We start from the raw sequence: 16,969 nt of genomic DNA, 5'->3' as shown, positions 1-16,969 counted from the left end.
GAGCCGTGGGAGCTGCCCTCGTAGGATCAGCACCCGTAGCTGCCGTGGTAGTAGTCGCCATCAATAGAGTTGCCGACGGGATCTTCGCATGTGCCGGTTGAGCGTGCTTGGACTGCACAGCCTTCTTCTCCTCCGTCTGCAGCTTCTCAGATTTCTCCCGTAGTTAAGCCGGGGTAGATTACTTCCTCTTTGAAGAGAAGCTTGAAGCTATGCCTATGCTGGCAATGGAGGCGGAAGGTGATTCTGATCTCGCCCTATCCACTTTGGGACCTGCTTCCACAGCAAACCCAGTGGACAGACTTGTGGCTCTTGATCTTATCTTGGGCCCCCACAGATGAGGCGCCCTCAAAGGACGTTGAAGACCGCTCCACAAAGCGGCCTGTCCTGCACGAGGCATGACCCTGCTCGGAGCACGGGTCAGAGGCCTTGTTCGTGTTAAGCCATGTTAACAGCCTACTATGCCTGTCTTTCATCGTTTTCTTGGAGAAACCGAGGCATATGTCGCACTCTACCACCTTGTGGTCCGGGTGCAGGCAGAAGAGGCATTGCAGGTGTTTGTCCTTCACAAACACATTCCATAGCCCACAATTGGTGCAGGGCCTGAAGAGAGACCTACTTCTTCTCCTCCATCATGGTCGTAGAGCGCGAATTAGGCCCAAAATGACCTTGTAGAATCTCGATGGATTTTCGCCCTTCAGGGGTGCAGAACTTCGTCGACAACGGGTCCCCGCTGTCGGCAGATGAAGAAAAGAGCACATAGGCTTCCTTTCGAAAAAAACATACAAATAGCTTGGAGAGCAAACATAAGGTCTCCTAACACTGAAGAGAGCAGTACAAATCTGAAGATGCCTTCCAGAGGAGGGGCCTACGGAGAGGACTGTCATTTGGATGGGGTCAGTATGACCCACAGGGCAGTGATTGATTTAGAGCATAAATACCGCTTTTAAGTGAAAGTGAAACTGTTTATTCTTTTACCGAGAATTCCCAGCCTGACGATGGGGAATATTCATGAGCATGTGAATCCATGCCAAACCTCATTCTGCAGAATATTAATAATCATCAACACCTTTCTTTCAGAAATAATAAAATATCAAGAACTGTAGCAAATTTCAGAAGATGTTGAAGCTCCAGAAGGAAGTGAACGCGATAATTCAGTCACACTGCCAGCATTTACAAGGTGATAAGCTGTTTTATCAATTATGGTTCTCTGGTATTTTAAGCACAAACAGGAACACAAATACACATTATCTTTTGAGAAACATACAACTTTCTCTACTTCATTGTTCTTTTTTCTGGACTATGGGAAATAGTTTTCTGGAATTCTGTCACAAATCAAGAATTCTTTTAGGTTGCACAGCTATCCAACTAGCTCTAGGCTTGCAGGTTAAGTTATGCACCTCTGGTGAAAAAAATGCATGAACGTCATGCAGTGGTGATTATGGTTATTATATGTAACAATATACAGAACAACGTTTCCAAATTAATGAAGCCTTATTTGTAATTATCTATAGATAGATATAAAGATATAGGTACAGATATAAAAATATACCAACACACACACACACAACCACACAGAGGTTTGGAATTATTTAAAGAGTTTTTCATACAAAGATTTAATTTGAAAAAACTGATAGAGTTTTAGTTGAACAAAACTGGACATCAAGCTAAGACAAAGTCATTTGAATAACGACAAATAATGTAAAACCTTTAGCACCTTACCAATGGTAAAATGTGCTATACAAATGCCCAATAACATAACATATTTTGAAATTAAGATTTTTTTAACCGAATGTTTACAATATAGAATGGCATACGCTCAATAAGCAGAAAAACAAAACAGAATATTCAGATTTTGACAACAGTGGAATAGTTGTGGCCTTGAAGTTTACTGTGGAGAGTAATAGGTATTATACAACCAGAGTTGGAAAAATGTACACTCAGGAAAATGCATCAAATCCGTACCAAATATTGATCATTTACTTGGGGATTTTAACAAGTTATACATAGAAGAGATGACGTGACTCCACCTATTGTGACAAATACACTGAACAGGGATTTATCTGTTGCATACAAGCCATGGTGGGAGCAGAAAAACATCCAGTCAACCTTCATATACCCGGAGAATAGAGTTCTGATCCAGCAGCTTCCAAGGAAAGTATCATTGAAATCCAAATGGCAGCATGGAAACGTCCGAATTAGCTCTACTGGAATGGGACCAAAAATGCTGATGTCGAGTCATTCTATCAATCACCACCTTTACTGTACTGGTGGTGTCCTATGAGCCACTAAGTATCACCTCACAGAACAACACGCAATGCAGCTAGTGCTTTTATTTGTTCCTTATATGGCAGGCAGTGTCTGTCACACTCAACCCCCAATCCTACCTGTTTGTCTTTCGCCGCTCTCTTCTTTGTGGGTTTCTCTAATTTCCGAGAAGTCCTGGACTTGAACAGGTACGGCCGGTGGTCCTCTATATCCAGTGTGGAATGTGGATGGAGACAGAGGAAGAGTTCAGGATTCTGGGAAGCAAGGGTAGACTACGTTCAGGAATAAGCGCGGAACCAGGAAGGAAGTTGCTGCTCGTAAGATAAACAAGCAGGGTGTATGCACGGAGCAAGGAAGGGAGCCAGGAAGGAAGGAGGGAGCGGCCTGGAAGAGCAGTAACCGCTCCGGTGTCCGGAAATGAAGGGGAGAAGGATTAAAGTATCGGAAAAGCGATACGAGGAAGGAACGCAAGGCACACTAGCCGCTCACTAGCACAGGAGCGCTGAGAGCGGAGCGCATAGGGGGCGTGTCCTTTTTGTAGGAGTCCATCGCACCGAGTGGCGGTTCATGACAGTGTCCACTTCAAACTGGCTTGCTGCCTGCTTCAAAGGCAATACCAGCTCTCTGTCAACACTAAGAAGAGAGCTCACATCCAAGCCTGCGTCAATGCAGCATCTAACAACTCGGCCAAATTCTTGAAAATCTGCAAGGAGCTGGCCAATCCTGCTGCAGTCTCGACCTCTCCTGTCCCCTCCCAGGGCCTCTGTACGGCCTTGGTTTCCCATTTCATCTCTAAAACCCAGGGCATCCTCTCCACCCTCTAGTCCTCTCCTCCTTCTCCCTCTACTCTCTCCTCTACCTTTGGCCCCCCTGCGGCCACCTCTGCTCTCTCCTTCTCTGCCGTTTCTCTGTTCACCCCTGACGAGGTTTCTAGACAAGTCCAATCTGTGAAAGTCGCATCAAAACTGGTTCTTCCCTGTTCTTCCAAAACCATCAAGGACCACATTAACACCCTCGCTCCAGCCTTGGCCGACTTCTGCAATCACTCCTTCGTCACTGGATCCTTCTCTTTTCCCCTGAAGCACTCTCTCATGCACCCTCTTCTCAAGAAACCCTCAGTCGACCCCTCCTGCCCGGCCAACTATCACCCGATCTCCATCACTCCTTTCCCTGGCAAACTCTTAGAAACGCTGGCCATCTCCCAGGTTACTCTTCACACTGAATCTGTTGGTTGTCTCCATGACCATCAGTCTGGCTTCAGAGCAACCAGAAACACAAAAACCGCTTTCCTCTGTCCTCATCTTACTCAATGTGTCTTCTGCTTTTAACACGGGTCAACAAAGCCACCCTGCTCAACCGTCTCCATGTTAACCTGGGTATCACTGATCAGGCCCTGGCCTGGCTCTTTCCTCTCAGACCGACCCTCCCGGGTCCAACTTGGGTCCTCCCTCTCCTCTATCTCTCTCTCTGAGATGTTCCCCACGGGTCTAACCTTTCTCCTGGGCTTTTCAACCAATACCTGGCACCTTTCGCACAACACATTGCTGCTCTCTGCTCCTACTTTCAGTGCTATGCGGATGACACTCCCCTCTGCCGCCTCTTCTCCCTCTCTCATCTCTAATTGTCTGTCTGCAATCCAGGAGTGGTGTGCCGCTAATGATCTCTGCCTTAATGCCAGTAAGACGGAGAGCCTCCTCATCGGCACACCTGTACCTTCCTTTCCTGTCACTCTCTGGCCGGCCTACCTTGGCCTTCTTCCTGCTCCCACCCGTGAGGCTAAGAACCTCGAGGTCATCTTCAACTCCACACTCCTCTTCTCTCCTCATATCTTAGATATCTCAAGGAAGTCGAACTATCAACTGTACCTCCTCAGGGGTATTCTTCCTTTACTCGCCTTCCCCCAGAAGCTGTCTCCAGAGCTCTGGTTCTCTCTAGGCGGGATTACTGCAAAAGTCTCTTTTTTAAATCTGACTGCTTCTACTCTCCGCCCTCTACAACTCATCCAGAACAGGATTCAGAGTTATCCAGGGACTCCATCCCGGGGATCGTATCTCTCCAGCACTGAAATCTCTCCATTGGCTTCCGGTGGCTGCAAGGATCAAGTTCAAGACCCTCTGCATTGTCCACAAGGCCTTCTGGGGCCTAGGGCCGCAATACCTCCAACTCGCTCTTTGGAAATATCTTCCTACTGGAGCTCTTTGCTTCTCCATCTCAAACTCCCTCAGGGTCAGATGCTTCTCCAAGCAACGAGTTGGGAGTAGATCTCTTCCTTCGGCTTGTGCCTCCCTCTGGAACAGCCTCCCTGCCTCTCTGAAACTTGAGAGGAACCATCTTCGGTTCCAGAAGCACCTCAAGACCTTCCTCTTTGCTTCTACCTTCTCTCTTCCTCTACCCTGCTGATCTCCTGTCTGATACTGCATTGGTCACCTGGCTACCCTCTGAATTCGGGCCCAGGTCCCTGCCCACCCAATTGCACACCTGCACTGCCTCCTGGCAACCCCTGCACTTGGGTCTGTACCTGCAACCCTACAGGACCCTTACCTGCACTTATTGGACACCTGCTGTCTGCACTTAACGCTTGCACCTGCTACCTGCTGGCCGCACTACTTGATGTTTTTGATTCCTTGTACGGCAATCGCCTTTTCTCACCTGCCCCTTGCACTTTTCTCCTCCCCTAAACTTGCGCGATCTCAATGTCACTAGGCCTAGTAAGATCATTGTCTTTCTCCTACCTCTGTTCCCCTCCCTTGCCTCGTCGCGCCTTGAAATACTTGTGTATAGGCGCGTTATAAATGTCATATCATATCGTATCATGTCACTTAACCTGTTTTCCAGCTTGAAAGCTACCAACACTGTGGGACCATTATAATCTAAATTTAACAGTCAGCGCTGCAATTTAAGGATCGTATGAAGCAGGCTGAATATCATTCAGAGATGCAGCAATTTGCAGAGCCAAGAAAGCTTTTTGGTGTCTGACACAAACTGCATCAAAATCAGGATAAAAAACCTCATAATTGATTATTGCTGTAACCCGTCTGGTCTGTCTCCTGTGCCACAAACTGTTTCAACCAAATTGGAAGAGTAAAATTGACAAAGTATGAAATTAGCAGTTTCTTCAAGTGCTACTGAATTACTACATAATCATCCTTCTCCAAATCCCACACTCAAAAACATATTGGAAATAGAAGAGGAGTATTGTCAAGATTAAGATAACTGTGGTTAAACAACTCAACAGTACCATATTGGGTATCTAATCAAGAATTAAAATAGGCTGCCTTTGTTTCAATACCAACAATGTTTGGGAGGGTTTAATTACCATTGGAGCCATTGTGCATTCATTTTGACCTTGGTACCGCAATACTAAATACACCATCAATTTTCCATTTCAACAATTTCCACGGATATTGAAATGTAATTGTTATCTACCTTGCACGTAAACACTTCCCCGATAACTGTCCTTTCCTTTAATGTTTTCAGCTTGGCACTCGTACGATCCCGCGTCTTCCGGCTGGATATTGAAGATGGTGAGGACAGCGTTCGACATGCTTATCTCAGCTGTGGCTGGCATCGGCTCATCAACCTTTTGCCATCGAATCACTGGTACAGGGCTTTAAACGAAGACGAGTAAGAATGCAGCAGATTCAAATATTAAAACTACAACATGTATTTCTTTTTTAAATTACCAGAAATACACGTTCTAATGGTTAGTGTTTTGAGAAAATATACTTACTTTCCAAGAGCGAAACACTCAAGTGTGACGTTTTGTCCTTTTAATGCATAGACATCCTTGAAAGTGACCTTTATATCGGCTGGATACCTTCTGACTGCTAAGAAAGGAAGAAATTGCAAAAGGTCAGTACTTTCAAAAACAATTAAAGTGAATTCTAGACTTTTAACTTGCAATCCAGAAAGTCTTAGAAGGGTTTAAATATTTTTAACACAGCTGTTTAGCAGATTGTGTCATTTCATGCAGGGTATCCATTGCCACAGAACTGCCAGAGTAAGGATGAACGTAGGATTTCCGAGGGCTGATCATTTTTATTTTCAGTATGTGAAACTATAACAACAATTATGCTATGCAGATTTTCTTTATTTATGGCTCAAGCATTGTGCAGATCGCAGTTGACTCGTGATTGGAAAATAAAACGCTCAAACAGTGATGAGGTTCTCACTATGGAAAGTCTTTAAGGAAATAAGTTGTCAATCATGTATTCAGATTTAGCGTTCACAACAAACTTTATATTTCCATTGGGAAAATTAGGAAACTGCATAGGCTGCTGAGCTAGTTAGGAGGCACTGTGCACCAGCCTTTTCGGTCACATGATCTTGTTCGGACATCATGTCCTATGAGAAGGCAGTGAAATATTGGTTTCCTGTCTGGATGCTGCAGACATCAACTAAGTCAGTCTACACTGACTGCACACCCCAGTGGTTGGATTACAGCTATGGATTAAAAAACATTTGGTGCATATATTGCGCTTTTATCCACCACACGCTTTGTTCTTACCAGATGTGAAAATAATTCCTCTCTCAATGATATGACACCGATGAGGCAGACACGTGGTAGTACTGCCTGCTGGCTCAATCTCACCCCTAACCTCATATTTGCTGCCCCCACCAGTCCGCAAAAGCTGCCCTCCCTGTTCCTCAGAAACCTGGGGTGGTGGGATCTACCCAGGTGTTAATAACTGTTTAAAGCTAGTGAGGGACTTGCTTGGATTGTTAGTTATAAAAATTCCAAATTGCTCAAGATCTAATTCAGTCTTAACAATCATCTATACCACATTCTGAAAATGGCTGACTGAATAATACAATGGTAAATTAAACATAATCTAACACTGCAAGGAAAACATCGAAAAAGTTCTATGACTCTAAAAATCACTGCTTTTTCAGTAAATGAATTGTTTGCTTCAAGTTTTCCTATGTACTCTAAACTTCCCTATCTTACTCTCACAATTACAGTAGCTGCATTGTGAATGTGTGCATATTTACCTAGTCATCCAGACAAGAGATAGTTCAATTTGATGCATCCGTGTAAATTTGGTGGCCTGTTTTTACATATGTACAAGAATGGCTGTGTGTTGCTACATTGTCTAACATATTAAAATTTTATTTTTAGTATTGCCATTTTATCTTTTCCAAAATTGATTGAAAAAACGTGCAAGGAAGAGGAAACAGAAAAAAATCAAAATAAAACATTGATTTACCCTATTTTGTAAAGATAATCCAAAATAATACTTATAAAATGTTACACTTATGCAAAGACCCCTCACATTTTATTCTAAAAACATGGACATGAGAGTTCATCTCCATATTAACTATTTGGAACATTGCAAATTACACATTCTGTGTGTCAGTTTCATCTAATCAGCATCTTGAAATACATTTTAGTGTAAGGTAAAAATATCTACATTTTAAAAACTTGCACATTTTCTTTAAATTCAGGATTTTGTTGCAATTAAACAAATAGAGGGACGTCTTACAATTCCCCTTCCCCTTCAGCTCATAACCCACTCTATCTCCTCAAACCCTAGACGCTGCTCCCCATCAACTTTCTACCCTCATTTCAAACTTCTCTAGATCATGTTTGCACCTATGTTAACCACTAGCGCCATCACCTGGTGATCATATTGAAATAGAACTTCCTTTGCCCATCTACTAACGCCAAAGACCAGACATCCCAATTTCATCAGTTTTAAATGTAAATGTTTTAAATGAAATTGTTCTTTGTTTTTTAGATGCAATAGAAAATACAGTTTCATTGTATTACTTTCAAATAGCTTGCCTACACCAAGCTACAGTCGCATAAATCCCCAAAACACAGTTTTATGTCAAAAAACCATGCGCTCAATCCCACACCCAAAATAAGACTGCTTTCTTAAAAATCAATTTGGAGTGCCTTTTAATGGGTGGGATTGTGTCGACATCAGTGGATTTCACCCCTCGAATCCCATCCCTTCCACTTTGGCGTGATCCAATGTCTGGGTCTATCCCCACCCCCCTCCTTATTCCCCAACCACCACCCCTCCCCCACATGCCTGCTGTGTTCTTTCGCTCCCAGCACCTGCATACACCGCTCACACCCTCCTGTCCCTTGGCACACTTAACATGTCTAAAAAAAGCCCGCTCCCCGCAGCTGTGAATTCATGGTTCTGACTGATGCCAACGCATGTTGCGGGGGGCAGGCTTTCGAGACGGTGCTCGGGGTTTTTGACGCATGCACAAATGTTGGCAGTCAAAAGACTGCCTGCCCAAGATATATGAGGTTTGTGTACAATAGGAATGAATGCAAAGTAGTATTGCCCCGCAGGATAGTAGAAGGAGCACTTACCATCTGATTGGGGGCTAAGCGGCAGGAGTGGGATGAATCTGCTGAACACACTCTTGGTGATGGAGGGGCTTTGGACGAGGCAGGAGTAGTTGCCTTTGTCGGAAGCCTGAACTTTAGCAATGTAGAGATTACCGTTCGTTTGACTCACATATCTGCGATTATCGAAAACCACGAATGTCGGGAAGTCATTCAGAAGCCAGTGATAAACAAGATCATCTAAGATAAAAATAAAGACATAGCTCGAATAAAGATACAAATTACACAATGCTAACATGTTAGGTTTTATTGTGTAGCAGTGAAATGCAATGTTTCACCTCTGTAGTTCCGGAACATGATTGATCATAACCGCCCCCCCAGTTTCAGTTTTAAAAATAGCACCAAAAGATAATACTTTAAAAGGGATTAATTTACACGACTTCATAGAACCAGTGGCCGCCTTGAGTACTTCCATTTAACATTCTACCTGTAGGCTGCGGGTGATTCTGGGTCACGTGTATACATATCGCCTATTATAGCTTTCACAGACATTTCATGAATTAGTCACTCTCTCATCAGATCCCAGGAGGTTCCTGTGATGAGAAATGGATTTACTCATATCAAAAATAAATGCCTTAACATTTGTGTTTCAGGATCAGTGGAAATAGGGACGTGGTGAACGTGGTATGTTAGAGACTGTCTATAATACTAATCAGTGATAAAAGAAGGGGAACAGAGACAGCAAATCATTGCATTTATTTGTATTTTTTTTTATTTTGCATAAAAATAGAAAGAAATGGCATAAAAAGCTTCACAACACTAAAGAAAAGTACATCTTAGTAATCCATCCAATTAAAAGCCTGTTAAAAAGCTTTAACTCCGAGACTGCACCTTAGAGAGGCTCAGCTTCACCTCATTGAGGAGGCCCAACAAGGCCGAAACACGTGCCTGGGGTTGCTGATGGTAGTCTTGTTCGGAGGAGAAATGCCTAGCATTTCGATGCTGGACTGCCCTTGTGGGTGGGGCCAGACTGATATGCAAATGGATATTCTCCTCTGTGAAGGATGCTGTGAGCTAAAGCGTGGCTGTAGACCCTCCTGATTGGAAGAGATTCCATTGAACAGGTTATTTGAACCATGTTCGTTCTCAGTAGAAGGGCTCCCACACTCTTGTGAAATTGACATCACTAATCGGATAGAGTTCATCTAATAGAAATATTGAATATATAGTCTGGCACCAGTATATTTCCTGGTGTCATTTAGACAGCCACAAAATAGAATTGATACTTCAATAGATATTGGCATTTTGTAAGAGTACGTTGAAACTACTGCATGGTTTCTGATCTCTGCATGACTCCTGGGGACCGTCCTTGCGCTCTCACTCTGTAGCGACTGCAGCGGCTTTTATTCACTGCAGTAGGTTTAGCTCAGTTAATATCCCTCTGATCCCGACAGCTCTACAGCGCGCCTCCTCTGTATCTCATTGAGCAGGGGGAAGGTGGAGAAAGAGTTGCCACTTCAATGTACCGCAGCAGAGTACAGAAGCACTGACTGCTCGCAGGACTCAAAGAATGATTCATGAAGGCATTGCCTTTATCCACTTCAAGCTCTGTGAAGATTGGACACGTGTTCAAGAGACCATGAAATAGAACTGCAGCATAGGAAGCACTTCGGAAAGTCCACTTCACTTATGGTATCGCTATGGAAGACTGCTTTGAGCAGAAGCATATATTCCTCTGGAGCCATTTTATATAGTAGTCCATGGAGTCATTTATATACAAAACACAATTCATCTTAATTTAGAGTAATATATATATATATATATATATACATATAGAGAGAGTCATCTATGCACAATGGAAACCCTGTAGTTATGGTTAAGTTGGACAACCCCTTAGCATTTTGAGATTCTAATAACTGTAGCACCATTCAATTAAACTGCACAAAGCTTTCCCAAAGAAATGTATACCTTATTCTGAAATTGTTGGATGTATTTGCACTGTTCCATCCGGGAAGGAGGAAAGTTACAAGGTGGTCCCAAAATTTGCTTTTCTAAAGGTAATTCTCATAGGACAACTTTTGCTCTCCCCATAGCAGGAAAAAACAGCCAGACGGATTTGTACCAGGCTCGATGATTAGCTGACGTCTGGTCTTACTGGTGGTCCTTTGTTAGTCTCGTGAAAATCCACCCATCTTTGTTCAATTCACCCAAAAGATGTCAAAATGCCATGAGCAACAAATTGGCCTGTGGAACATATTGACCCTCATTAGGAGTTTTCCGGTATCTAGCCGGTAATTCCGTTACCGGTGCCTGATGTCCAGGAATCTCCAGATTATTTGAGGTGCCGGCAACAGCAGTAATTCCCCTTTTCATGGAGTGGCATAAGACTCCATGGGGAAACCGCCAGTGGAGGCCTGATTTACCTCCAGCTCTTTGCTGGAGGTAAATGAGTCAACCCCCACCACAAACGTGTAGTTTGGCGGTGCAGGAAAAGTAGCTGTAACAAAATTACCGCCACTTTTTTCCTGCACCGCCAAACTTGTAATGGGGGCCAATGACTGACATACAGGGACATTTTTGGGGCCCTGAATTAACATTTTACATTCTTCACCTCCTCCGCAGTATTCACCTACACCACGTTTGGCACTACCTCCTCTCCTCTCCTCTCTGTACTCTTCACCACCTCTCATCTGCACCTCTATCAGTTCCTCCTCTCACTAATGTTATCCTCACCACTTCCCCTCTCCCTCTGCTCTTTCCTGCTCTCTCTCTTGCTCCGCCCCTCCTGCCTGCTCTAACATGCATAAGCTCACTCCTTATACTTCCAACTCCTGCGTCGCTCTTGATGGTTTGTCCCTTTAATATCCTAATGTGCCCACCCACTGATAAGGTACCTCAGCCACTGACTGAAGGTAGGGTTCATCTTAAAAGTGCTCTGTGGGAGACCACCAGGGGGCGTGGAGCATGCCAGACATGTAAGGCTCACGCTCCTCCTGCCCCACAGGGCCTAGTGTGCTCTTCCAATCCCCGGCCAGGATTATTTGGCGAAGCCGGAGAAGACGTGCGCCCTGGGTGGTTAGTCCTACCGAGGTCGTGGACCAGGGGACCTAACCCAACATAGCCCGGAACCAAGGTGCCAGGGGAAGGATCTCTGAAGGACGCCAATGGCTGCAATCAGCCTATGGCTGAGACCCCGGGCATAGTACCCCTAGCTGCGCCATCAACCCCACGGGGGACCGTGGTGGGGTCCGAAGTGTCGGGGACCCCCCTGCGCCCACAGGACGCGCCTGGAGATCCAGCGCGGGAAGCGGCACTACCGCGCCCACAGCCCCGGACGTGTCGAGTGGTGATCCATACCCCGCCGAGACAGCGATCTGCAGGAGCCCGGTGGCGGAGAAACGCACAATCCGAGCCCCCCACTCATAGGCGGTATACCTGAGCAGGTGAGCGGAGGCCAACACCACCGACGACCACGAGAGCGGCCTACCAGAACAGAGGGGGAGTCCTCCCAACTCGCGCCTCGAGCCGAGCAGCCCGAACGGAGACCAAAGGGGACGTCGGCCCCTTGGACCATTGCGCGCTGGGGACCCCGGGTGCGTCCTGCATTGCCGTGCCATCGGCCCCCTGGGAGGCCACGGTGGGACCGGGGGGTCGGAGTTCCACCCCCGAGCCCTCGGAATACAGCGGGAGATCGAGTTCTGGGCGCCACGGCGCTCACGACACAGCTCGGGCCCCTCGCCCGCCCTCAACAAGCGGAGGCCCACGTGCTAAGGAGGGCGCGCGGTGAGACCCGAAGAGCCCCCATCCGACCAGTGGGGAGGGCCCCCCAGCCCACCCCAGAGCAAGGAGGCCTGCGGGGCCATTGATATGCGGCGGTGCCGGCGAGAGGAGGAGCCTGGGCCAGAGTGCCGGCCCGCACCGAGGATGACAACGGAGAGGTGAGGAGACGGAGGGGGAAAGTGGAACATTGAGGAAACAGTGGTGGGGTCATGCCCCCCCCATCTACCCCCTGCGACTTTCCCAGAGCTATAACTCTTACTCCAGCTCCCCCAAAAAGGAGGGACAAGGCGGCAACCACCTCACCAGCGGCACCATATCTCCCCAGCTGATATAGCAGAGGCCTACAATACTAAGTAGGCTACGGCCTCAATCATTGGAGGCCCCACAGGCCCCGCCGCATAATACCAAGGCGTATAGCCAGATACTCGGTACCCCGACAACGAAGAGGGGCCGGGGCCTCCCTGCTGAACCCTGAGACTCCAATGGGACCGCCCTGTTGGAGGCACCACACCAAGAGGCACCAAAAGAGCAACATCCTGGAGAGGCGCACAGCCACCGGGGCAATCGTTTCCCTCCAACGCTTTCGTCGCTCGCAGATAGCTCCGAGTGAGATCTACGGCGCCACCATGCCCTCCCCCCCTCTGCAGCACTAACGAAGGATGACCTCAAGGACATCCTCCAGGAAATTAAAGCTATCCGCACCGACATACAGGCCTCTATAGTGGACCTCAAAAGACGAGTGAACAGCTTGGAGGAAACAATGAAAGGAATGGAGAATAACCACCTCCAGACAGACCTGTTGGACATGAAATACGAGGCGAGGCTAACAGACCTTGAAATGAGAGAGGAGGACATAATTCTGAAGATGGATGACCTCGAAAAAAGGGAACGCTGAAATAACCTACGCATAATAAGCGTGACCCAGCAAAGAGGGGAGACGGCGGCCGATGTGGGGAGGAAAGTTCAAGGTCTGATCGACCAACTCTTTACATTAGAAGGGGGCAAAGAAGTCCAACTGGAGAGAGCACTTCGAGGTGGAGGGGGTGGAGGAGTGGGCCCAAGGTCCATTGTGGTGCAATTCCTCCGGTATAGAGAGAAAATGGAGGTCCTGGAGAAGACGAAAAGGCTTGAGAGCTTTATTTTCGAAAGCAACACAATTAAGATCTATCAAGACATGTTCACCCTCACGCTCACCCGCAGAAGAGAGTGTTGCCCGCTCACCCAGTGGCTCACCAGCCAGGACATAAGATACAGATGGTCATTCCCATTTGCCCTCTCCTTCGAACGAACTGGCGTGGATTATAGGGTGACTAGCGGCAAAGAAGCCACGCAAGTTCCCCGAGTACTCAAGGGCGACATCCCGGAGGAGGGAAACGAAGAAGGTACACAAGCATGGCCATATCCCCGGAGACAACCTGAGGGCCCCTGGTCCACAAAGAAGAAGACAAAGGGCAGAAGAAAATTCAGGAAACCAACTACCCAAACGTCAGTGGCAGGGGAGGACTAGGCGAATAAAGACTTCCCATCAGGGAAAGCAAGGACATTACGTTGGCAATACCGGCCGGGGATACAGAGTTTATGGAGAGACCTGTGGTGTATGGATACACATTCATCCTGGTGTCTTGCCCGTTGGCAGGTGCCCCGAACGGGGAAGGGAGGAGTGAGGGGGGAGGGGAGGGAGGTTGGGATAGGGGTCCTCGGGTCCAGACCCAATCCAGCTCCAAAAGGGAACAGGGCAACTCCCACAGGACCGGGGGAAAAGATGAACACAAGGCAAGGAACCAATGACAGACAATGGGAGGAAGGGCCGGGCCGAGACCCATAGAACAGGCTCCCTCAACGTTAAGGGGCTTAACTCCCCAACGAAGCTCTCTCTTTTGGGGAGGGAAATGAAAAATGCGAGAGTTGACATTCTCTTTGTACAAGAAACTAGGACAGTCAAGGGGCAGGAGAGGGCTGTCCCGGGATCTCATGTGGGTCAGACCTTCTGGGCATCCGGCCACACTAAGAGAGGGGGTGTCGGGATTATACTGCACATGAACCATAAACTGACCGAGGTAACCCGATGGGGAAGGGAGGACGGCAGAGCAATGATAGTATCAGGCAATTTACATAACTCCAGAATCACCTTAGCCGCCATGTATTGCCCTAATGTGGGTCAGATGGGATTCATCCAAGAAGTCCTTGGGGAGGTGTCGACCAGAGCGGAAGGGCTACTCCTCCTGGGGGGGATTTCAATATGTGGGCTGATTGGTAGTTGGACCATAGTGGTAAAGCCATTCCACCAGGTAGTAGAGGGGGACGACCAAATGGAGGGCTTCGGGACCTAATGTGGGAGCAGGGACTGGTGGACATATGGAGGGAGCGCCACCCAATGGGGAAGGGAAACACCTTCTACTCCGCAGTCCACGGTACGAGGACAAGAATGGACTATCTATTCACGGGGCATCAGTACATGAGCAGAATAGAAGCCTCTGAGATCCGCCCAGTCAGTTGGTCGGACCACGACCTGGTCTGGTCTGACATTAGCATATCGGGCCTAAAACCCAGGGAATCCCTATGGAGATGTAACGACTTCCTTCTTAGGGATGCAGTCTTTAAAGAGGAGATGACAACGGTGATCAGAGAATATTTCGAGCTAAACGATACCAGAGAAGTCGACCGGAATATAGTATGGGAGGAGGTGGCGAAGGCAACCTGGAGGGGTAGGTTGATCAGTGAAGGGGCTTCCAAAAAGAGCGAGAGGACTCTCCTGGCCCACAGGGTGAGGTCTGAGATTCTCACACTGGAGAGGTCGGAAGGGAAGGGGGAGGGGGAGATGGAGAGGGACCTGGGCATTGCAAGAGGGAAGAGGCAAGAATTGAGGGAACTAGATGTGGGCAAAACAGTAGCTGAACTCCAACACCTATGCCAAAAATATTACGAAAAAGGCGACAAGGCCGACGCCATGTTGGCAGTCAAACTCCGAGGTCAGCGGGCTGAGAGATGGGTGACAAGAATTGTAAGTGGGGAAGAGGGGGAAAGATCAGATCCAGAACGCATAGCTGAGAAGTTTGCTAGCTTCTACGAAACCCTATATGGGAGGGGGGGCAGAGAAGGAAACGCTCGATGCATACCTCAGTGGGGTTACCATCCCCACCCTTCGAACCACAGAAGCGGCCGCCCTGAACGCCCCGATAACAGAGGAGGAGGTACTCAATGCAATATCAGGCCTGAAGCTTGGAAGGGCCCCGGGAGAAGATAGGTCCACTGCAAGCTTTTTCAAGGCCTTCTCGGGCCACTTAGCGCAATTCCTGGCAAGTCTATTCTCTAGCATCATGACCACAGGGAGGACACCCCCATCATTTGGTAAAGCATTAATCACTGTGATCCCAAAGGAGGGGAAGGACCCGGCAGACTGTTGCTCCTATAGACCAATCTCCCTCCTGAATGTGGATGCAAAACTATTCACCAGGATTATCGCTACGAGAATCGACGGCCATATACCGGGGCTAATCCACTCCGACCAGGTATAAAGACCCTGTATAAAGACCCAGGTGGGCTTTATACAGGGGAGGCAGGGGGCGGACACCCTTCCCAAGACCCTGCATGTCATGAGGGAGGCGGCACGTAAGGGGGATAACCCGGTCCTGGTGTCCATCGACGCCGAAAAGGCGTTCAACCGGTTGGACTGGGGGTTCTTGCACGGGGTACTTGAGAAGCTGGGTTTCGGGGCAGGGATCAGACGAGTAATTAAGGCCCTATATGCAGCCCCATCTGCTAGAGTCACGGTCACCTGTCACGCATTTTTGGCCTCCAAAGAGAGACGAGGCAGGGCTGTCCCCTCTCCCCGCTCACCATGACCATGGAGATTCTCGCAGAATACCTCAGAGGTTCTCATATGGTACGGGGTATTGACATAGGCGACTGCACCTTCAAACTCGGCCACTACGCAGACGATATTCTGCTACACGTGAGGGAGCCCACTAGATCAGTCCCTGTCGCCCTGCAGGTCATCGAACAGTTCGGTCTCTTCTCAGGCTTCAGGGTAAACATAAGCAAGTCTATGATCTTTCCTTTCGCTCCAGATACGGAAAGGAACCTGGCCGAATTGATCCCCCTGGGTCTCCAAATTTGCACTGACGGTATAAAATACTTGGGGATCCAAATTGTAAGACCCGACGAGGACCTGAGCCAGGCAAACTACACCACTCTGTTTGACAAACTCTTCGGGGACATGGAGGGCTGGGCAAAGGGGCAAATGTCATGGATGGGAAGAATAAATGCCATAAAGATGAACTTCCTGCCCAGGGTGTTATACGTTTTTCAGATGCTGCCGTTGCAGGCCCTGGAATACTACCTCAGTGAAGCCAAAAAACAAATTACCAAATTCATATGGCAGGGTCAGAGACCCAGAATAGGATATGAGACTCTCACCCTCCCCAAGGAAAGACTTGCAAACATACCATAGAGCGGCCCAACTCAGGGCACTGGCCCCACACTTCAGGGAGGCCCCCAACAAGCAATGGGTATATCTCGAAAACTTTTACCTGCACCCAGTCACGGTAGGCGAATGGTTATGGGTTCCATTGAAGAAGTTACCAAAAAGCATTAGGGACCACCCCATTCTCGGAACGA

General features: G+C 47.7%; 1 protein-coding gene across 5 annotated transcripts in view; it reads right to left on the bottom strand.

The window, feature by feature from the left end:
• Positions 1 to 16,969, bottom strand: part of CNTN1 (contactin 1) — a 1,316,193-nt gene that overhangs the window by 559,793 nt on the left and 739,431 nt on the right. For all 5 annotated transcript variants that reach the window (XM_069627984.1, XM_069627985.1, XM_069627983.1 and 2 more), the window contains 3 exons: positions 8,597 to 8,812; positions 5,996 to 6,092; positions 5,692 to 5,873 (listed from right to left, as the gene is read on the bottom strand). In XM_069627984.1, the coding sequence (XP_069484085.1) occupies positions 5,692 to 5,873; positions 5,996 to 6,092; positions 8,597 to 8,812 (495 nt within the window). The remainder of the gene's footprint in view (positions 1 to 5,691; positions 5,874 to 5,995; positions 6,093 to 8,596; positions 8,813 to 16,969) is intronic.

The sequence above is a fragment of the Ambystoma mexicanum genome, chromosome 12, assembly GCF_040938575.1.
Source record: "Ambystoma mexicanum isolate Mex_15411 chromosome 12, UKY_AmexF1_1, whole genome shotgun sequence".
Classification (NCBI taxonomy): domain Eukaryota; kingdom Metazoa; phylum Chordata; class Amphibia; order Caudata; family Ambystomatidae; genus Ambystoma; species Ambystoma mexicanum.
The sequence above is the reverse complement of the archived record's forward strand: the minus strand, read 5'-3'. Positions and strand labels throughout refer to the sequence as shown.